At 49.8% G+C, this 23325-nt stretch overlaps 1 protein-coding gene across 6 annotated transcripts in view; it reads right to left on the reverse strand.

Annotated features, from left to right (window-relative positions):
- Positions 1-1494: 1494 nt before the first annotated feature.
- The window catches only part of CCDC88C (coiled-coil domain containing 88C), a 121874-nt gene continuing 100043 nt past the window's right edge, over positions 1495-23325 (reverse strand). For 4 of the 6 annotated variants that reach the window (XM_032482519.1, XM_032482521.1, XM_032482520.1 and 1 more), the window contains 7 exons: positions 21115-21204; positions 19619-19857; positions 14417-14605; positions 10944-11012; positions 8115-8183; positions 6881-7173; positions 1495-3628 (listed from right to left, as the gene is read on the reverse strand). In XM_032482519.1, coding sequence (XP_032338410.1) covers positions 2636-3628; positions 6881-7173; positions 8115-8183; positions 10944-11012; positions 14417-14605; positions 19619-19857; positions 21115-21204 — 1942 coding nt within the window. In that variant the 3' untranslated portion in view covers positions 1495-2635. Of the gene's footprint in view, positions 3629-6880; positions 7174-8114; positions 8184-10943; positions 11013-14416; positions 14606-16710; positions 17061-19618; positions 19858-21114; positions 21205-23325 lie in introns of those variants that run through there. The other 2 variants (XM_032482524.1, XM_032482523.1) reach the window with 2 other exon arrangements.

Raw genomic sequence — 23325 nt, forward strand, 5'->3', positions numbered from 1 at the left:
CACATGTCTGGAGGTTCCATGGAGAGGCTGGGGTTAGAGAGACGTTTGGAGCCTCTCGAACAGATTGTAATGAGAGTTGTGGATGTGTATGAGCTTGTCTGGGGCCAGAGGAGGGAGCGATAAAAGGGCTAGGTACACCTTGAGGTGAGCCATGCTGAGGTGAGCCAAAGGACCAAGCCAGCAACAGGAGGGGTGTGGCAGGTGTGGTTTGGTGAATGCCCTGAGGTGCCATAAGGGCTGAGCTGTCTGACTGAGGCCGACAAACTAGTTGGCAGGCTACCAACAAATCCCAGGGCCAGGGTGTGCGGACAGGACCTAGGATGAGAACTGCTGGCTAAGGGGGGCCAGATTCCAGACATATTCTTAGGTCCAGGATGTGATCTAGAAAACGTGGGCTGTGGAGAGAGGAGGGGTGAGGCCCGCATCCAGAATTCCGGCTTCTGAGGTTGCACTACAGCTGGTGTCACTGGAGGAGTGAGGGAGGGGAGCTGAGGAAGCCTGCAGTCCAGGTGGGGGTCTGAGGGGCTGTCAGCACTCGGGGGCCAGGGTGGGGCCAGCCCCGAAGGGGTGCTTGGAGGGAGACAGAACGTAGGACTTAGCACACAGGAAACTTTCAGTGGATGTCTGTGGAATGAATGAGTGAACGGAGAAGGGTAGAAAATCTGAGCACTGCAGAGCTGCCCCAGGACAGGGAGAGTCACTATAGAGGCTGCGAGTTTCAAGGGGTGACTGACCAGGTGTCAAATCCTGCAAAAGCCACACAGGACGAAGCGTGCAAGGTGGCCTGTTCAGAGGGCTGGAGGCAGCTCCTGCTGAGTGGTCAGACGCTTGGGAAAGAATGTGGAGGAGACAAGTGGAGACTCTTTAAAAAGTCTGGTGAGGAAGGAAGGAGACACAGGCAGTGGCAGAAAACCATTAGAAGAAAGATTTTTCACGTGTGAATATTTATATGCCTTCCTCCCTCCCTCCCCTCCCCTCCCTCCATCTGATTTAAGCATCTGATCCAGGGCCCCAAGATTGAATCCCAGGTCTGGCACTTCCTAGTTGAATAGCCTTGGGAAAATCCAAAGGACCACTTTAAGCTGAGTTCCTGCCATGACGTGAATCCCACATCAGAATGGGATTCAATTTACACTAAGTTAAAATAATACAATACTGGAAAAAAGCGGTTGTAAAGAGGAAAACCTTGCTCTCCATATCCACTGACCTGGTGGCCAAGGGAGCTGTGGATTCCAGTGGCCAGTGCTGAGACGAGGACCCCAAGATGCCACAGCCTGGTCAGTGCTGCCACGCTGGGCGCTGAGGAAAACCAGGACTCCGTACTGTTCCATCTCCTTTTATTACAGCCCTGTCCGTGTGTTCCAGAAGGAATGGCTATTTCATACACAACCCAAAGCACTCCTAAAATTGACCTTAACATTCCCATTTCTTTTTCAGTATATGAAATCAAAAAGAAAAAAAAAATCTTCAAAAAAAAAAAATCACGAGATTTAGTACATCCCAGAAAGAGCACCTTTACTAAACAACCATCAGGAAACAAAACGTGTCAGGAATCTGACCGAATACACAAAGCAGCAGGTGAGATTCCTGATAGGAAAGAATGATGCCCTAGAGAACATAAATAGATCCCCTCAAAGTACATATATTTCACATGAGTGTGTACATACATATGTAATATATTAAGAGAAATTTGGTTTCTACCATGAGAAGTTACTCAGAAATAATAAATCAGCATCTCATCTGAGACAGGGGAGGTGGGGGTGCCGCAGCCACATCACAAACTGAGCGTGCACTTCACTCACACACGCTCCCCTCTGCACACTATGTACACTTGCTGGGTGAGGGTGAGGCGTCTCTCTGCCCCTTCCCCCCAGGCCCAGGAAATCCAGTGTTTGTGGAAAAGTGAGCTAGGGACGGCAGGTGTCTGTGTGGCCCAGAGCCCACTGTGCAGAGCCCAGGAGCTGGCTGCAGTGGGGAGGCACATGCCCAGGGCCACCACCTGCCTAGAAGGTCACCTTGGCCCTGGGGTGAAGGGAAGCGCAGGGAACCCTGGTAATGGCACGGCAGCGAGCCTGGTTTTCACAGCCAGACTGCCTCTGGGTCCACCCAAGGCCATCAAGGTCTTTGTAGTTTGGCCAGGCTGGGCTTCTCCTAGGATCAAATGGCTTTTGGGAAGGGAGTAGAGTTTCCAGACCCACTAGGGCTCAGCCCTGTGAGCATGTGTGTATGAGTATGTGTGTGTGAGCGTGTGTGTGCATGCACACACACACGTGCTTTCGTGGAGGTCAACAAGTTGCAAACAAGTGTTCTACAAGGGCACGCTCAAATAGTGTCTGCGTTGGGGTCAGTTTAGTCACTGCAATTCTGAGCGTCCCCAAGCCAGAGTGGATTTGTTCAAAAGATATCAGTTGCCGGAGGCTACAGATACGGAAGACACGTTACACACCGGGAAGCGCAGTCCTCTCGGGGCTTGGCACAGTGCTCTCAGTGACAAAACAAACAGAAGAAACGCACAGGAACCCCTCTTCTCATCCTAAAACCCTCTGCCGGCACCACTGGCAGACGGGGAAGCGGCCACCATCGTCAGCAGGTCCAGTGGCTGTGAGGGTCAGGAGCCGCTGGTCCAGGAGGCGAGTCACACGCAGCCGTACTCGTACCACACCGTCTGCTGGTCCCCACCTGGCTCGGGGGACGCCGGCGTGCTCTTTGAGCTGCTCCCGCGACTGAAGTCCTCGGGGGCCCGGCTGCCATGGGGAGCCAGGTCAGGAGACCTGCCCGGACCCTTGGCAGGGAGGCCGTCACTGTGGCCCTGCCCGGGGGCCCCATCACCCTCCAAGGGGCTGAGCCCCGCCCGGACAGGGGCCACGGTGGCCACCTCCCCGGAGTGTGGGGGTGGCTGGGGCTTAGTCCGGGCAGCCGGGGCCACAGCAGGTGAGAAGTGCTGGAGCTGGGAGCTGCTGCCACCGCCAGTGGCAATGGCTGGGGACGTGGCGGACTGCTGCAGGGGAGCCAGCCTCTCCTCCTTTGGGGGAGCCAGCGAGAAGCGCCTCATGTCTGGTGGCCGGCTTCGGGGGCCAGGGCCCTGACAGGAGCTGCCAGTCTTTCCTGCAAGCGGGGTCCGCTCCCGGGCCAGGCTGTGGGAGCTGGGGGGTGTGGAGTTTGGCAGGGTGTGGCTGCCTGTTTCTCTTCCCCCCGAGGCCTCAGGACCCCCTGGCTCCTGTTTGCAGGCCTCTGGCCCGCTGGCCCGGAGAAGGTCGGCGGAGGCCAAGCTGAAGGCCCGGCTCAGGGATGTGCTGCGGCTGGCAGGCGTGTGGGAAGCTGGGGGCATCGTGGCTTGCCGGGGTCTGCCCAGAGACAGGCTCTGGGGCGGCTGGGCCTGCCTCAGGGGGGCACTGGGTGGGGCCTCGGCCTCAGCAGGTCTGAAGTTTGGCCTCACGTACTGCCCGGGCTTCAGCAGCTTCCCCTCGGAGGTGGTGACGGCCAGCTTGATGGTCGGGGCCACAAAGCTGGTAGGCATCTTGGCCCCTTCTTTCCTGGTAGGGGGACCCGGCTGGCCTCCAATGGCTGGGAGGTCACTGGCCTTTCTGAAGTAGTCACTTAGCAGGTCATCCCGGCAGCTGGGAGTGTCCTGCAGAGGAGAGAGGAAGAACTGAGTGAGGGCCAGGTGGTCCTTGGGGAGCCGTCCTCCCGCCAGGATGCTCCGTGCCGCCCACACAGCCAGGACTGAGGTCTCCTGCTCAGCCTCCTTCAGGACGCAGAGCCTAATGACGTCCCCACCGCACACACTGCCCGGGTTATGATTGGGGCAGGGGCGGCCAGACACGGATCATCAGGGAGAGAACCGAGACTCCACTTAGCAGCCCCCTAACTTTACAAGCAAGAAAGCACATCCGGAGAGGAAACGACTTCCCCCAAGGCTCATCCACTTCAGGAACCATCAGGCCGCCTGTTACAATCTCTTCCCTAGTTTTCCACTGATCAGAGCAGATGCAGAAAGCTGATGGCAGAACTGGACCTCCTCCATCAGCCCACTGCGCTCAGCCACACTGCAAGGGCTTATCGTGGGCCAGGGAGGAAGAGAAACAAGACCAGCTCCTGAAAAGCCAGAACCAACCAGCCTCCGGACCCTCACTTGCCACCCAGGTCTTCCTCCTGATGTGAGAAAGGAGAGCAGCAGGCACGAGGGGGTTGGGGGGAACCAGAAAGGTCGACCATCCAGGCGAAGAGCGAGGCGGCCCAGCCCTCTAGACTGTCCGCCTCAAGTGGCTGCCCCCCACTGAGCAGCTGCTGCCCAGCCGGGCTTCCCCTGGCCAGGGAACCAGTATTCTCTGCCACCACCCTGAGGCCAAGCTCTGTGTCCCTGCTCAGTAACTTCAGCCTTCTGCCAGCACCTCAGCCTGGAGGGGCCAAGCAGAGGTTTTCCTGAGGCTGATGCTGCAAAAAGGGGAAGGGAAGTGAGTTCATGCCGGAGATGAGAGTCAGCAGCGGAGCGGCAGCAATCAGAGCCCAGCCCGCTGTGAACTGTCGGGGGGCGTCAGCCTGCAGGACAGGTCAGCAGCTCAGGAGCCACCTGTACCTGCCAGTAACTCCTCGCCCCTGAAAACATCTGGGTGCTCAACTTGACAGAGGTGCAGCCTGCTGTTTCATGCTAGTTTGAAGCCACACTTGGGGGGGGGGGTGCAGCGAGACCCCGGGTTATCAATATGGACAGGAGCCATTCTTCGAGTGCTTCCCACGAGCCAGGCACTGCGCTACGAACCACATATGTAATCACAAAAAACTTAGTTTGATTCTGAGAGTAACTCTGTGCAAGGTTGTTTAAAGGTGTATTAAAACACCCTTTAATAGGTAAGAGAATTAAGGTTGTAGAGGTTAAACATCTAGAGCGGCAGACTGGGGATTAGAACCCACGGCTGTCTGACTCTGGAGCTGTTTTCCATGCCTCCTGGCCCCCTTCTGCGTCTTTCACATCCACCTTTGTGAGGCTACCCAGGGGCCCATCTTGTGACACCCCCGTCCCAGCAGCATCAGCACTCAGGGAGTGGAGGCATGGGGTGGGGGCATCACTGTGATGTCTCCAGGCCCACTTTGGGGAGGACGGGTGGTGCCAAGTACATGGGGCTGGTGGGGGTGAGCTCCCTGGGCAGACGGGGAGGGTGGGGGTGGCTCCCAGCTTCCAACAGTAACAGCTGCAAGATGATTTGGGTCTCGTTTAGGCTGAAAAGGGACAGGTACTGTAGGAGGTGAAGAACAGTGACTACGAGGACAGATCTGAGCTGAGGTGGGAGTATGGGGAGGAGCCCTACCCCTTGCTCAGGATGCCTCCCACCCCTGACCTCTAGCAAGGGCGAGGAAACTCACTGTGGCAGGACATCATCAGAAAAGGACTGAGCAAGAGGGCCATCCAATTGCAGGCACCCCTGATTTCTGGACTGTTTTCATTTATTCCATTAGATCAGTGCTTCTCAGTCTGTGATGCCTAGACACAGTAACAGTGAGAGCAACATCTGGGAACTCAGCAGAGATGCAAAAATCTCAGAAACCTCAGGTCCAGCCTGTGTCCTGGCAAGCCCACCAGCCAGTCCGATGCACATAGAGTTTGAGACCCACTGCATCAGATCATCAACTTCTGGAGGGCAGGTTTTTGGTCTTTCTCAGCTTGATTTCTCCAGCTTCTAGCCCAGAGCAAGTGCCTGGTACACAGACATGCAAATGAAGAGAGGGCAGGGGCCACATTTTATATTTCTGTTGGTGCCAACCAACCACAAGACCAGGCATCATGCATACTGCCAAACACACAGCAGGTGCTCAATAAATATCTCCTGAACAAGTATTTTGTATTCTCTGTGTCACTGTGGCCCATTAAGGGCAGGTCACAGAGGTACTGTGTGGCTAAAGAAAGTTCAACTGTGTTTAAGGGAAATGAGATGGAATCACTGAAGCATTAAAAAACCTTAAAAGGTCTCAATGTCAAGACAGTATATATGTCATCTGTTCAAAAACCCAATAGCTCAGAGGACTAGATCAGACAAAGTATGTAAAAGACAGACATGCAGCTTCAGAAAAGCTCAGTGGAGACACTGGGAAGGTGAGAAAGGAGGGAGGTCCCAATACAGGTGATATCTGGGGGTTGGAGCTGCAGAACAGATGTCAGCAAACCCAGCAAACCAGAGCTACGGCCCAGTTCCAGCTTGCTGCATGCACATTTTTATATGGCCTGTGAGCTAAAAATAGTTTTTATATTTTCAAATGATTGAAAAACATTTTTAAAGGAACAGTCTTTCATGACATGTGAAAAATTATACGAAATTCAAATGTCAACGTCCATGAGCAAAGTTTATAGGAATAGGGCCATTAACGTTCATTGACAGACGGTCTGTGGCTACTTTCCTGCTAACACGGCAGAGCTGAATATCTGCAAGAGACTGTCTGGCCTGGAAAGCCTAAAATATTTATTATTTGGCCCTTTAAAGGAGAAACTCAATGATCTCTGCCAGTGACTGCTCAGGAGAAGTGGGTATTCAGAGCTCTGCCACAAAACTGAGTGTGAGATCCCAGCCCTGTGAGTGGGGTGCTGGCCATATCTTCTCTAGAGAATCTCCCAGTAGTGGGCGTCACCAACCCCACCCCCTAGGCTGGCACCAACTTCTGTGCTCTCCTTTCACAGATGGAGAAAACAGCCTCCGAGGTCTGGGGCAGGCTGCCAGCACCTGGGGGTTTGCTGGCCAGCGGGTATCCTCCCCATCCAAGCAGCCCTGCATCTAGGCCACCCCCGCCCCACCCTTCTGTGACTCTGCTATCATGGTTTCTGCCTACAGTCCTGATTCCGGGAGAGAGGAGGAAAGAGGGACCCGCTGCATCCAAGCCCTGGGCCACTCACGGGTGAGGGGGAGCCCCGGTTGCTTTCCTCCAGGAACTCCTCCAGGGTGACCATCTCACTGCTCGGGGAGGTGGAGCACGGCCGCACCCCGGCGGCGTGGGGCTGGGCCACGCCCCGCTTCTGGACGCCCTCCTGGGGGAGAGGCCCATTCCGGGGTGGGGGGTACTCATGGCGTCCAAGGGCGGGGCGCCCCGGGGTGCTGGCATCCCGTGGTGGAGGGGCCGTGTCCCTGCTGGGGATCAGGTCTTCGCTGCTGAAGCTCTCGGACCTGCCGTGGAGCTGGTCGGAGGAGCCTGGGGTCAGGGCGGGTGACATAGAGGAACACGCGTCAGTCTTCCTGTCTCTCTCGCCTGCCTCCAGTGGACTCACTCCAGAGAGGACCCTGCTGGAGAACCCAGGGCGTACTTCTCCCAGGCAGGGATTTTGGATGTTAAGGATACTCTGGAACACTTAGAACTCAGAAAAAAATAATTCGAGACAAAAATGGAAAGCTTCTACTGAAGTTTAAATTATTAATAGCTGTAAGGCACCAAACTCAGCTCTCATCCATTCATATATTTAAAGGTTTATATGGCACCTGTGACATGATAGGTGTTCTTTAGGGGCTGGCCATGTGGATGTTAAGAAGTAAAAAAATCTTGGGGTATAAGTCAGTGGTAAGTGCATGCCTAGCATACACGAGGCCCTGGGTTCAATTCTCAGTTCCTCCATTAAAACAAACAAACAAAGCTAATTACCATCCTCTCCCAAAACCCTAAAAAATAAATAAAAATATTTTCTAAAAAAAAAAAAAAGTAAAAAAATCTGTGTAAGAGTTTATAGTCTTGGGACAACAAACACATTCTCTTCAGTTGTACAGGGAACATTCATTAAGAAAGACCATAAAATTAACTTTAAAAGACTTAAAAGAATCAAAGCCATCCACCATGATATCCAAGCACAGTGGAATGGAACTACTGTAACTGTCCCCATTCCAAAGATGAAGTAACTCAGATTCAGAGGATGGGTGACTCGCTTGGGTGCCCAGAGCTGGTCAGTGGGGGTGAAGGGATCGGAACCCAAATCCATTCAAACTCTGGGCCTTCGCTTGAAACCATGTGACATGGCCTAGGAATGCAGGGGGAGGGTGCACGGAAAATCTTGGTAGATGTTTTTTAAATTATAAATATCATCTAAGCCCAGAGCCAAAGATCCACATACACTGAAAAGTGCCCAGAGGGAAAGGCCAGCTTACCTTTCAGGTTAAGGGGTGAGCTGTCGCTGGATGCATTTCTACTGCTCTCCAAGCTCCCCGGCCGGGACACTGAAAAGAAACGCCAACGTTTAACCTAAAGGCAGATGACCAGGTCTGTCCTGGACCAAACTATCTAATCTGAGAAAACTTATGGAACAAGATAGCTCTGTGTGGTCGGAAGGACGGGCTTGGGGATCCTCTGTGCGCTCCCACAAGGAAGTCTAGCTCCACCGAGGGCTAGGCGCAGTAGACCATCCGGAAATGGCAACTTGTCGTAGTTTTAATTAGGTCTAGGGCTGTGGCTTAAAACAATTTTGTTAATGAAGGACATCTCACGCAGAACTAAAAAAGCAGCAAAAAAAATAAAGAATAAAGGCTGCTCTGGGCGAGCCAAGGGTTGGGTTTGGGGTGCCCACCTTTATTGCTGCACAGCACTTTCTGGAACATGCATGAAAATCCCCTGCCTAGACCACAACAGTGCAGCTTGGAGCGGGCAGGAGCTAAGAAATGGCGGTATGTGCACACACGTGTGTGTGCATCTGTGTGAGGGAGCGTGTGCCTGTGTGCAGGGCGGCTTCGGTCCCATGCACCTGGGAGTGGGAGCTGGGACCCTCAAGAGGGGAGGGGGTATTTCCCCTGGATGTTCGCTGTCCTTCAGCTCATCTGTCTCAACTTCACACCTGTCCCAAAGGGAAAAATCGACCTTTATGGTGATAAGTGCTAGACGGAACCAGTCCTCCTGGCTGCTGTGTGTGCCTCAGCGTGTTTGTGGAGGTTCCAGGGCGGGTGGCCCCCTTTCTCCTGCAAAGGGCAGGCTGTGCCTTTAAGGCCTCCCAGCCCACATCTCCCAGGTCCCTCCTCCAGCAGCTCTCAGCCTCACAGCCCTTCTCGGCCTGCCCCTGCCCTGTATCAGTGTTTGTCTTGCTGGACCAAGAAACCCTGGGGGACAGGGGCTGTGTTTTTGTCATCTCTGCATCCTCCCAGCACACAGCTGGTGTTGAGCTGGCTGCACTGAGAACTGAAGACACACTGCTTCCCACCTTCCCCTCCGAGGAAATTTGCTCTTGTTTTACTGGGTCTTTAGGGCACCCAGTTCCCAAGTGCTGGTGTGTTCTCTGCAAATAGCAGGCATCTGGAAAACACTTGCTAGCAAACAGGGCTTGGGGATGAGCCAAAAAACACATGGTTTTTGTGCACAGTAATAAAAGCTGAGTAAGTCTTCTCTTTGAGAAGGGAATATTTGAAATAAAAAAAATGCACATCTCTCTTTAAAAAGGAAATAAGAATAAAGTTTCACTAAAAGAAACTTGTGATACAAATCAATGGGAGTTTATCCAAGCATTGCCTCAAAACCCCTGTTTTCCTTCTTTCTCCTGATAAGAGAAGCTCAAGGAATCAGAATACTTAGGAAGAAAACCCTCTGGTCAGCTGGCAAGCATCAATCTGGCTATTCAGGTTCACCAAATGTTGCAAGAGAGTCCTCCTACTGGTATTATCTGCCACTCAGTGTAAAGATAAAAGGGCCCCCTTGTGTCAAACTGTTTCATCACGGAGCCCATCTTTACTCATATAAATTATAAATGTCTGTATTTATAGTATAGAACTTTTAAGACGATGGATAGGGTAGGACGTAATGTTCCTACACTTATTAATCACTTCAGAAGTAAATTGATTAAATGTAAACTTTGAATTTTTTTAAAAAAGAATTATCTCCCCACTCTCCTAGGATTTTTGTTTTTCAAAGATTAAAATTAAAAAAAAAAAACCCAAAACCAAAAACCCAAACCCAAAGCAGCAGCTTTTAATTTGAGAAGATTGTTATAATTCACAGTTTCCCTTCTGTAGAAATTTACAATATGCCTAAATCAAATGGCAAGTGCTTCTAACAATTTCTAAGACTAAATATAACTTACTCTGGGCAACTAAAGTCCTGAAATCAAGGCTTTCTGTGTGGGTCGCCAGAACTTCCTGGTGAACATTAAAGCAAGGGAATTATGAAAAGACACATGCACCCCAATGTTCACAGCAGCACTATTTACAATAGCCAAGACACAGGAACAACCTAAATGTCCATCAACATCAATGACTGGATAAAGAAGTTGTGGTATAGATATGGAATACTACTCAGCTCTAAAAAAGAAGGAAGTAATGCCATCTGCAGCAACATGGATAGACCTAGAGGTTATATTAAGTGAAGCAAGTCCGACAGAGAAAGACAAATATATGATGTCATTTATATGTGGAATCTGAAAAAAAATACAAATTTTATTTACAAACCAGAAATAGACTCTCAGACACAGAAAACAAACTGTGGTTACCAGGGGGGGGGAAAGGGTAGAGGAAGGGTAGATTAGGAGTTTGGGATTAACAGATACATATTACTACATATAAAACAGATAAACAACAAGGACCTACCATATAGCACAGGGAACAATATTCAATTCTTGTAATGAGCCATAATGAAAAAGAAACTGAAAAAATATATAACTGAATTGATATGCTGTATACCTGAAACTAACACTGTAAGTAGACTACACTTCAATAAAAAAAAAAAAAAGTAATGGGAATTAGCCTCCAGAAGTGGGACACTTGATAGGTAGTGACTTCCCCGTCATTGGAGGTGTATAAGCAGAAGCCACATGCTCAGGCCCCTGGGGAGGGCAAGGAAGGGGCCTGGAGGAACTGTGAGGCCCCCTTCCCACACCACCACCACATTCATTTCCTTCCTGTGCTGGACTTCCATACAGGACTTAGCCTGAAGGGAAAGCACTGTGGTTGAGAACAAGTCTGAGAAGCCGGGCGGGAGGACTCATGGCACTGACCACTCACCGTACTGCCTGTGGTGAGCAAACTCAAGTTCCAGGGACGGCTCGCAGAGGCTGTCGTCTGAATTACAGCCTGTGGTGAAAAGAAAAGAGTCAGGGGTCCCGGAACATCCTCAGGGAAACTCAGGCCCTCTGCCAGGCAGCCACCTCTGAACCTTGCCTGAGTCGCAGCAGCGTCCAGCTCTTGGGGACGTGGACCGTGCCTCCTCCATCCATCCCCCTACTCCTCCTGCTGGCACAGCCCTCACACTCCTGACTCCTATTCGATTTAACTTTAAATCACACTTCCGCCTGTGCAGTGACTGGGACTTGAAGATTAAAGCAGCGTTTTGGCTTACGGACAACACAGCAAGTGCGGCTGGATATTCGGTAGCCTGGGGAGCCCCTCCCAACCTCAAAGGCCAGGCTGTGCCAGCAGCTCCCCTCCAGGGGCCACACTGTCTTCAGGTGGCAGGAGGAAGGAAAAGGAAATGCTCCCCCACCTGGGGGGCAGGCCAACACACTGGAGGCCGCCCCGCCCTGCCTGCAGCTTCTAACCAGAAACAGACCTGGAACCCACAGGCCGCCTGGCAGCTGCCCTTCCCCTGAGAAGGGCTCACACGCCCGAGGCCTGCTAGTTTCTCTCTGACAGCACACCCTGGGTCCCCTCCAAAGTGAAAAGAGGGTTCTATGCCTCCAATTCCTATTATAAAAATTCTGGTAGGGAGACGGGCCCAAACTTAAGTATGATCTAACTGCTTCCTCTGCAGGTGAGTTTTGTCCCCCTTAGGAGATGAGGACACGACAACCCTTTTCTATTTTTTTTTTTTTTTAAACTCACTGAAGGCAGGAGAATATGACTTTTAGTATTCTCCCCTGATGCCTGACTCAAAGTAGTGGCTTAATTAAAACTTGCTGCTTGGATTACAACAGTACAGTATGGCTAGTGACATGTAGGTTATTGGTCATTAAACCTGGCTAATTATCATAATTTTTGGAAAACTCTTTAAAAATATGGATTCTTATTTAGGAAAAATACATATTTGTCTTTTGATCCAGCAATGCTATTTCTAGGAATCAACTCTGAAGACTGGTTGACTGAATAAACTGTAATACCACCATTTGAATTATTATGCACCTATAAAGAGTGAGAAAGATCTCCATGACATATGGCTAAATGAAGAAAAAAAATCAAGGTGCACATATTTTGTTTATTTTTGCCAAAAGAAACAGTGAAAGTATAAATAAGGAACTAAAATAAAAATGGTTATCCACAGGGTGATTCTGGAATGTAAGGTGGGGGAAAGAGATGTGAGACTTAGAAATCTCAGGATGCCTTTTAACATAGTTTAGCTTTAAAATCATGTAAATATTTAATGTATTAAAAACAATTTTAAAAGAAAACTAAGCAGGAGGACATAGTATGCACAAGGTCCTGGGTTCAATCCCCAGTACCTCCTCTAAAAATCAATAAATCTAATTACCTACCTCCCCCCAATTTAAAACATTAAAAAAAAACCCTAAAACTGAAAGCAGATGCACATAAACCTTACTGTATATCAAAGTGCTAACATAATCATACAGAGAAAAAATTCCAGTGAATTTCGATGGTGCATCCTTAGTGAGATATAATCTGAGAACTAAAAGAGCCACGAAGAAAATGCAAACATCACTTAGTGATTTTATTAGTAGTAATATTGGTATTATACTTTTTAAACCATTATTGCATATTTTCAGGAAAATTAAGTGACTGTTTCAGGAGACAAGACTTTTGTGTAAAAAAAGGACAAATAAGAAATCAAAGAAATATCTCTGTAGCATTACATTGGAATTGGAAATATTGATATGAACTCATAATATCTACGTGTCCTAGCTTTACTGAAAGGGTCTAGAAGTAATGACAACTCTGTAGTGCCCAGATCTTGATTATTCAATTCTACTCTAAATGGGACTAGATTTACTTTAAAAAAAGCTGATTCTAAGGGAGGGTTTCCATTTTGAAGATGGTGATATGGCCACCGCCAATGACTGCCCGGAGTGTGAGAACTGGGCAGCCAGGGAATCGCCGTGGGCAGTGCTGGGCTTATGGTGCTGACGGACCCCTGTGCAGGCTCTGCAGGCGGATGAATGGCCAGTGATGGTTCTAGATCTGGGCTCCAGTTCAAGGATGGGATCCAGGCTGAGACAGCCCGTGGGTTGGTCTGGAGGGCTGGACCTTGAGCCACATAGACCACAGGAACACTGAGGGGGAGATGGTGTTCCCAGCTCTTCCCCAAGACCAGGCAGGGCTTCTGCACCCGAGCCCAGGAAACCAGGGAGACTGGTGACTGGACAAGACACCCTTGCCACGCCGGGCTCACAGCACGTCTGTCTCAGCCAGCACAGGGCACAGTTCCCTTGACATCCAGCAGTAAGTGACGGCACTCGCAGTGTCTGGCCAGCAGTGGAGAAAGACTGTCTGCCCTGTGCCTACTCAACACATCCTCTCCCCAGGGGTGTTTCCTACTTGTAAGCAACCAGGACAGGGCAGGGACCCGCCTATCTTTGCTTTGCTTATGAAACCAAGGTTGTGCACACTCCTGATTTCAAGAGCTGAGTGGGTGGTATTATTATTAAAAATAATAACCACTTCTTGTTCTCCGATTTCTAACACCCCAGGGCAATCACTTGCAACAATTTCAGCTGCTGCTTTGAATTATTATCTAATTTCTAAATTATCAGCAGAATGTCTTTTTTAGTTTTAAGCTTTATCTTTTCTGTTTGCTTATTTTAAACTTCCAAGGGCTCCTCCCTTGCTCTTTCTGTAGCATTGGTTCTTGCTTCACGGGTATGACAGCTCTTTTCATCCCTGGCTGTATCAATGATGGGCATCGTAAAGCTTTCATCTCCATGCTGACATCTGTTTACCCTGATGTCTCCCACACTGGTGTCAGCCTCTGCTCTCAGATGCTCTCCTGGGGTGTCCGTGGGCTTCACCTGGCAGGATGTGACTGAGACCTTCAGTTTGTGAATCCTTCCCCCAGTCCCTTTGTTTTCCATTTGGGACACTTGCCTTCAGCTCTGTTAATCTACCTCCCGTTCAGAGAGCCTCTCGTGTCTCCTCCCCAGAGAATAAATCTCCAGACTTCTACCAAGGTGAGCTGAGGGAGGGAGGGTGCCTGCTTTTAGCCCAACTCTGGCTCATCTCTTTTCGGGAGCTGCTTGGTGCCACCAGTTCCCGAACTGGTGGTGGCAGTGGGTCCTGGGGCTTTCCCACTCGTGGCTTAGGGTCATGCCTCTAAGGCGAAGTTACCTGCCCAGAGTCACCCACCCAGCTAGTAGGCAGTGTGAGGTCTGAACCTGTGTCTTTATGATGCCAGAGCCTGTCCACAGCTCACCCACTCTGCTCACCTCCTCTCAGCCTGAGACTCACCTGCCCCTGAGAGCCTGAGGTCTTTAGGAAGGACCCTGGGCCCCAGCTGCTCAGCTTTCTTGGTTCTTGAGGGGCCCACAACTCACCTTTGGTGCGGCCTGGGTGCCGGGAGATGGGGGTGGAACTGGAAGGGGTGGTAGTGACGGCTGAGGTCGAACAGGGCCGGGGGCCCAGCTCCAAGGGCCAGGACTTCACGGCCAGGTCAGCGGAAGCGTCCTTGCGGTCAAGGCTGCCTCTGTGCGGGGAACCCCGCTTTGGCTTTAGGTCCCCAGGACCTGGGGCAGAGAAGGACACTGAGAAACGGGGCTGCAGAATCCTGTGCTCAGGCTGGGCTACACACAGAGGCCAAGAAGCAGGGGCAGCAGGGCACGCAGACCACAGGGACCAAAGCTGAGCTGCCACCTCCCCGGCAGCGGTTTAAACAGGAGGCCCCGGCTACAGGCCTGTGCCAGAGGCCCCGATAAGCTGGCCCCGGCTCCAGTGACGGGCCACACTGCAAGCCCTGAAACCCTGGGAGAAAATAAAGAACTCAGGAGGACAAGCAAAGTGTTGGTGAAAGTCCAACATGTTAACTATAAGGCACACCCACTACAGAACACTGGGTGTAACTCAATGCTGATTTTAAAAAATCCTGACAGATATCTGCTCAGGCTCATTTCGGACCTGTGTGCATCCTTCCAACTGACTTCACTTACAGTCCAAGAAAAAAGTTTACTGTCACCTTAACAATATGGGAACAAGTCTTTAATCTGCATGATGAGGCTGACTGCAAGAAGGATTTTTACTGTGTATTTTGTGCTCTTCTGCAGTGTCTAAATTTTTGACTATGAGGACATATTCTTGTCAATGTTAAATAAAATCTTATATAAAAACGTTAAAAAAAAAAAGCCCCTACCTTTCCAACTACCTAGTGGTAGGAAAGGGAATGGACTCTCCAAACACAAGACAAAAATTAATGCAGTTGGAATTCCTACTAGCATTAAGATAATGCTGGGTTTTTTTAAATTTTTTTTTTTTGGCGGGAGTAATTATCTAATTACAATCAATCAATCAATCTATCTATCTATTTATTTAATGGAGATACTGGGGATTGAACCCAGGACCTCACACATGCTAGGCATGCGCTTTACCACTGAGCTCTACCCTCCCCCCTGACAATGCTGTTCTGTGTACTGCCTCAGTCCAGGCACCCCAAGGGCTGCAGGCCCACTACCAAGATCTCAGCCCCTCTCCACACTCTCCCACAGACCTGATCCCACCTGCCCCTCAGCCACTCAAAGTCTGGACCCTCTGTGAAATTTTAAGCACCCAAATCTTATGACTTGAAATCAAGGTAAAATTTGGATGTTGAAAGATAACCTTGATGAGAAGCAAGATTCAAGTCTGGTGGAATGGGGGGGACAGACATCCAACAGGTGGAGTTAAAATGAGGAGCAGAGGGGAGGCGGAGATGACCAGTTAGCACGAATAGCGGAGAAACAGCACTGTTCCAGCGGCATGCTCAGGGGACAGGGGCCTGGAGGGCCAGGACCATGGCAGCCCAGGGTTCCCACGGTGGGGTAGGTGAGCTGAAGTCAGTGCCACGTCAGCCGACTTCAACATGTTAACACTTACGTATTTATTGTTATGGTTACCTTGTTTTTATGGTACTGGCTTTCCACTTACAGTACAGGTGTTAATCTTTCCTTTTGAAATAAATTTAAGTGCACACAGTGAGTCAATACAAGGAAAAATATGTAAGCGATCATACAGGTGATACGGCAAAAATCATGGAGATGGTACAAGAATGATTAAAGACAGAAAAAACTGCAGTAGCTAAAGGCCTCTATCGACCAGCCTTTCCCCCACTGTGGGCGTGACTGGGGTGCTGATGTTCTTTCCATCCACTGCTGTTTTAACTTCAGCATCCGAGATGTCAGAGAACTACAGCACAGTCATAAAACTCCTCTCTGGGCTGAACTCTGGCTGAGCAGCATCAACGCAATTATTCAAAATGCCTGAACGGAGCAATAAATCCTTCAAAACACAGAACACCTCTGAAAAGGGCCTCAATGGCAAAAGCCAAGAATTCAGGGCTTTGACAAAGAAAGAGGAGGAAAGGGCAGCAGTTTTAAATTTAGCTGCTCAAAAATAAGTCTAAAAATAAAAAAAAAACCTCACTTGACAGAGGCTGTACATCTTAGGAAGCATAGCGACAACTGACCAGTTCTGCTTTACACACGGGCATGACATAAGCCTGCAGGCGCGAGACAGAGGGGCCAGCACACGGCCACTGGACTTACTTAGCACGGACAACCTGGCCCAAGGGCCTGTGCACGGATGTCCCGAGGCTCCCCTACAACTGTGCTGCGCTGGAGAAACGGTCCAGAGGGTGTGACAACTCATCTTCTCTTTTGAAATCAGAATCCACGCTGGCTACTTTAGGTCTGGCTTGGAATTGGGGTCAGGAAGAGGGGTCCACTCTGGGTCATCTGGCCTTTAGGTACTGTTTTTTTTGTTTGTTTGTTTGAATTTCAGAAATGAAGGAGGATACACGATGAAGACACATGATAAAGGAAAAGGATTAGAAATCTCCAATTTCTGAAAAAGGGAGAGGCTCATTAGGAGAGGATGGGATGTCAGAGGAAGACCAGAACCGCAGGCGTTTAGACAGAGCCGGGTGAGCCGTCGGAGACTTGTCTTTGTCCTTGCTTTTGCTTCTCAAAAAGGGACTCTTTTTGCGCTGAGCTGCTAAACCGTTATCCCCCGGATAACCCAGGTGAGGAAGGAAAAAAAAAAAGCAAATAAATGAAATGAATAACAACAAATGGCTCTAAATTAGCTCAATGTACTTAGGGAATGAGAATCCTGTCCAGCCCAGGAAAGACGGAAACAATATCCATGACAAGACGGGAGTCAGGCCTCCGTGAATTATTTATGCTCTGCCTCAATTTAATTAATTTAGTGGCATCTCAGTGCCAATGCTTTACTTACTCAACATGTGAGCAGAATTACATATTGCTCATGGAGCCAAGGGCTTAGATTATTTTTCAATTTCAATGTGTTAAATTATTGAATAAGAATGCTTATTAATTTAGAACCCAGCTTCTCTTACTCATCCATTTTAATGACCGGCTCCCTGACAATTTGGCCCACTCGCTACTCTTATTCCTGTTCAGAGATCTTGCAAATAATAGGTCTCTGGCCTGCTGTAATTAAACAGTCTACCTGAAGTACTCACTAATAATTCTTGTACATCTGAAATAACATCTTTCAGTAGGATGAGTTTAAAAACAATGAAAATATCTTTTTCATACCCCAAACCCCTCAACACCAAGAATTATATCCTGTTAGATCTCTTATGCATTCTCTATTTCATGACCTTTAAATTAGAGTATTATCAGAGCAGACAACTGGTCTAACTTTTTGAACATATACAGAAACATAATTGATGTATCCAACTTCTGACTTAGAATTCAGTTTGATACTAGAATCTCCATTATTTCCTCCTCCACAGCACCACCTGCTGGCCATTGCTCACACCACAGGATAAGGGACCCACTTTATGCGATGCTGCGGCCCCTGGTTAAGCAGCGTGTCTGCTCAGCTTTAACTGCAGGCTGTGCACGTGATGGTGAAGTGCTCAGGCACCAATGTCAACAGACCTGTGTCTGAATCCCAGTTCTACCAGTTATTACATGAGTGGGTAGTTTCACAGTGTCAAGCTTCACTCGATCAGCTCTAAAAAAGGGATGATTAATGATGCCGACCTCACAGGGTAGTCAGGATTACACGAGACAAAGTAAATCAGCTAAAAAGGTACTGAGCCTAAAGGAGGCACTCGATGTGTGGCTACTGTTATGAATAATAATCACCACTGACTTGCTCATTCATGACTGGTGCAAGCATTGTTTTCCTCTGAAAGTTTTCCTAACTCAATTAGGTTGACTATAGTTAACTAAGCCAACTTTAATACAAGTTGATGTGGTAGATATCAAAAAATTTAAACAGCCAATGTGAAAACCTGTGGCCACAGAACCCCTCTAGGTAAAAACAAATGTTAAGTTTCATTATCATTTACCTGCACAAGAGCCTTTTTGCCTAGTCTGCTCCCCTGTGCAGAATGGGGGTGCCAGCATCTGTCCCCAAACAATGTGCGTTTGAATACACATTTTCTTTCATGCATGTGGAAGTGACACAACAGCACCTGAAGTGGTGAGTGTCACCTTCCAAAAGGCTTGTCCACATGCCACACTCAGAGGGCGGCTTGTCACAGGCCCTCAGCACTATAATGTCAGCCCTGACCCAGGGGTGCAAAGGTCTCAGGCATAGGTCTGATCTTTGAGAAGTCCTCGTGTCTTTCATTAAGATTTAAATTATTCCGGGTGCAGGTTTGGCATAAACAATCCATGAACTGATATTTAAAAGCAAGTGTGGAAATTTAATGATGTTTAAGGTAACTGCTGTGTTTAATCGATTCTAAGCTGTACATTTCCCCCCTTATCTGAGCACCTCTGAAATCAGGATGCAGCTCCAACAGTATGTGATAGTCACCACCGGGGCCAGATGGAACCATGACAAAACTGCCACATCCACAACCAGTGTATTTTGCTCATATTTCCTTTTACGTATATGCATAAAAATTTGTCTAATTAAGTCTTTTACAAGAGCTCTTCAACAAGAGTATAATAAAAACTCTTAAGTGGTAAGGCACTGCATCGTTTGACTGCCAGAGCTGTATAAAATAATTTTACAGCTTGTAATGGATAGCCTCTTAGATTGGATGAAATAAAGCACATTCAACTAGAAATCCACTTCAGAATCACTGGCAAACTGCAAATGACAGCCCTCGTGAAAAGGTGAGCCAGGCCCCCTGGCTGGTAGGACTTCAGGTCAGACTGGAGAAGAAAACCTGCCTTTCCAAGTGATAAGATTAGAGCCACACTCGAACTTGTTGAAGACTAAACATATGCACATTCCGCGTTAACTGCGCCTGGGATCTCCCTACAGAAATAGCTTACTCTAAATCTCTGACACATGCAAGGAAATCCTCAAACATATGCTACTGAGCTGGTCTCTAGTGCCTGCGTGGTGATCAGCTGGTTTGAGCCCCTCCTACACGCTACATGAGTAGTGATGTAAAATTGGTCTGACTTGTTAACAAACCTACGGAGGCAGATGTGAGTGTCCACAGCACCCCCGCCTCACGCTGCTACACACGTGTGCACATCCACACGCAGTCTCCCTCTACCCCGTCCAATGAGAGAGTCCTCTCGGACCACCGCCTGCAGCCAGGGCAGCACTCCTACCTTTTCCCAGGGGTCCATTGTGGGTGTCATGCTCCTCTGCACAGTTTGAGCCCAGCGGGGTAGACTCGGGGTTCTCCGGCTGAGATCTGAGAGGCTGAGAGGCAGATGGTGAGGCTGGGTCTGGCGACTCCAGCTGCCGGGAAGGGCTGTCTGTGGTTGACTTCAGTCGTTCTCTGGAACCCTCTTTCTTTGGTTTGATGAATTTGACTAAGGCTTTGGCTCCAATCCAGTGGTTTTTCCTAGTTAGAAGTAGATTTTTAGGACACAACCAACCCTCACTGCCCCCTCCAGTGGGTCACTGGATGCCCTAACCCGCCTGGGAACCTGGCCATTAACTTGGGGTTTAGACTGATGGCATCTTCCCCGCCACCATGATCATTGTATTTGGGGCTCAGGAGTTAGAACAGAATTCCCAGGCAGGCTCAGGCCCGGGGATGGTAAAAGCATGTATCGTGGCAGGAATCCACACCAGTTGCTCAGGAAACAGAACTTCAGATACGCCCATCAACTCTCGATTATCTCTGTGAAATAGAGGAAGCAGTGCTCCGCTAATGTGATCTGTCAGTTGGCGACTTTTCTGCCAAAATGCGATTTTCAGAAACAGTGTCACATTCCCTGACCATTCCCAGCACTGGGGAAAAGCAGGGCCGTGCAAATTTAACAAGTAAGTGATAAAGCTGTAGCTAACAGGAAACGGAGGCTTCTGTGTAACAGAAGAGAACCACACCTAGGTTCTCACTCTGCTCTGCAACTGAACTGCACTGTGTTTACACAAATCACTCCATTTCCTCATCTGGGCCTCAACACCATCTATCAAAGTGAAGGCTGAGGCTGAGGTTCAGAAATTCTGTGGTTCTGTGATTTCAACAGAGAGGCCATGAAGGATGCATGGTGGTTCTGGCTTTGAGGCTAGGCTAGGACAAGACCATCCGTAGGGCCGACTCCTGGGGCCCAGGCCCAAGGGAAGCACCACTGGACAGATGCTGGCAGTGTCAGGGGACTGAGCCAGCCCTACAACCCACTGCCCTCCGGAGAAGAGGATGTGTTTGTGAAGCCGCCCTGGGGTTCAGCGAATCCAGAGGAATCTGTATAAGGCCAAAAGGTCCAAGTGTTTGAAGACCATGGGTACCGCGTCTGGAGTCCTATTCATGCTTCCTTCCCCAACCAGGAACGTGCTTTTCTACACTTTGCTAAATCTTGTACAAAAGCCAACAAGGCAACCCTTCTACCCTGCTTTCATGGTTCCAAACCACTGACTCTCTGTACCCTTCAAAGGGTTTGTGGTTCCATGAAGCCTGTATCTTGTCAGGGTCAACTGGCATATGCCACCCCTCATAGGACAAGCTGGAGCACAGGGGCCGTGGGAGGGACATGCACACAGTGAAAAGACACAGGCCCTATGCACTGGGCGCTGCTTGGAAGGCAACAGTTTTCACCCTGCGCGAGAAAAGGATTTCTGTTCTGTGTTTAAGTCACTGAAATGTAAATCAACTTACTTCTTTGGAGCAGGGTCATAGAACTTGTACTGATCCATGATTTTTTCTTCCAGTTTTTCCTTATGCCTCCGTAAGGCATTTAATTTGTCTCTGTGAATAGAGGGGAAAGAAAATCCATCAATCTGGTTTTAAATGAAACAAATGAACATACTCCTCAGCCCAGCCTGGGACCTGGCCCAGGAGGGGCCAGTATTTTTCTGGGATTCAGACATCATGGTGCTCATGACCATCACAATCACTGAGTTGGGAATACGTGAATGGAAGCGTCTGACACGGGTCCAGGCAGCCCTGATACCTATAGGAGGCCTGCTAAAGAACCTAGGATCCAGCTGGGAGTGAACTCAAGGGAGCAAAGCCCTAACCACCTGAAAACTCAAGCTCAGAAGCTCCAAGGACTTTCCAGCCAGGATGCTGGACACCCCAGGGTCAGACACAGAACCAGCTCCTGTGGGTGCATGTCAACAATACTTTGGGGGAAGGGGGTGAGGTCTGCTTTCAGGGAGTTAGATGGGCATCAAGGTTGAAAAAGTCATTTCAGCAGAGTCAAACCTCTGACCTGAACCCATTCTAACGTTGGGTTTCTGGTAAAATTTCCATGGGAACAAACTCAAAAGGCTTCAGGGGCCAGACAGAGAAGACAAGGAGCAAAGTGGACCTGGAAAGACTAGAAGGAGGGGTGGGGACTGTGGCAAGGCTGAGCTGCCCCAGCATATCTCTGCCACGTGGGAATGAATGCAGGCCAGGGAGGGGACGGGGTGGATGGGCGGATCTTTCCATTTTTTTTAGAGAAGCTGGAAACTCAAATTGTGAAACAAAATCTTCTGATTTGTAAATGCTGGAAACCAGTTTGTTTTCAAAAAATACAGAAAGGATCAAAGAAACCTCTTAAATCCTGGACTGCCAGAGAGCATGTCTGCTTCCTGGGACAGAGGCTCTGGCCTTCCTGATACAAAGAGGGTGCTTTTGTTTTATCTCAGAGAGTCATGCGGGTGGTGGAATCCAGACAACATTGCCCAGAGGGCCGCCGACTCCTGTCCTGCCCCAGCTCTGACCACCTGCGTCGTCTTGGAAGCTTGGACCCCTGGTTTCCCCAGTGGAAAATGAGGCCTCTGGGCCAGAGGCAACTGCTCAGGCTTCTTTCTATCAAGCTGCTGCCAAGGTTCCACCCAAACGGAGGTCTCTCCCAAGAGTTCCCCGTGAAGGGAGCACATCACGAACCACTGGGCCCTGGACCACCAGCCCCTCTCTGCTCCCAGCCCCCTTGGCTGGGTGACTGTGATCTGTTACTCTGTCCTCACGGCCATGCTGCTCAGCCACAAGCTGTGAGTGCTTAAGTGGCTGCGTTCGGCCCCAAAACACACACAAACTCAGAGAGCCAGCACCGTGCCCCTCCCAGCACCCGGCACAGCGCTCCACCCAGAGCAGCCTCTGGGCAGCCTGCCAACTCCTGGCCCTCTGCAGACATCCTCGAATGCAGAACTGTCATCACACCATCGCCCCGGGCTCCAGGTTCCTAGTCGTCTAGAAAGCACCTGCCCGGCGTCTGCTGGGAATTATTATCAGCTGGATTATAGGGGCCAACTTCAGGCAACCATCATTTCTACCCCAAAATTACAGTGTGGTTTTCACTGTAAACCATCTTTTGGTAGGTGGGGAGCCACCTCTAGACAAGCAGACGAAGCCGGGAGAACAAAAAGGAGCAGCACTACATTGGAGAGCTGGGACAGTGTGCCATCTCCCCAGTGACCTCGTCCCTCTACCAGCCTGGCCCCTCTCGCCTTCCCTTCGCTGGCCAGCCATCCCCGACCACGAGGAAGGACAGTCAGACCACCACAGCAGAGTGTGAACGCCTCCCTGGATCCATGGACGCATCTTGGATTACTCCCCTTTCGAACCATGTGGCCCCAGCACCAGGCTCTTCCTCTTGACCTCACTGCTGGCAGCTTCCTAGGCCCTGCAAGATCAGCATCGCTTCAACACTCCCCAGTGAACCCCAACTCGTTAGCCAGGCATGGGAACCTCCCATGACTGAGGATTCCTCTCCCTACAAGGTCCCTGTGCCCAGACCCCTCTGCTCCGCCTGTCACATCCCCCGATCTGCCTTGCCGTCTCCCCGCCCTGCATCAGCAGCAGAACCCCACCCTCACCCCTCCTTCCACACCTCCGTGTAACTCCTCAGCTCTGTCTGGGATGGAAAGAGCCCTGCTCACA

This window comes from Camelus ferus, chromosome 6, assembly GCF_009834535.1.
Source record: "Camelus ferus isolate YT-003-E chromosome 6, BCGSAC_Cfer_1.0, whole genome shotgun sequence".
NCBI classification, from domain to species: Eukaryota; Metazoa; Chordata; class Mammalia; order Artiodactyla; family Camelidae; genus Camelus; species Camelus ferus.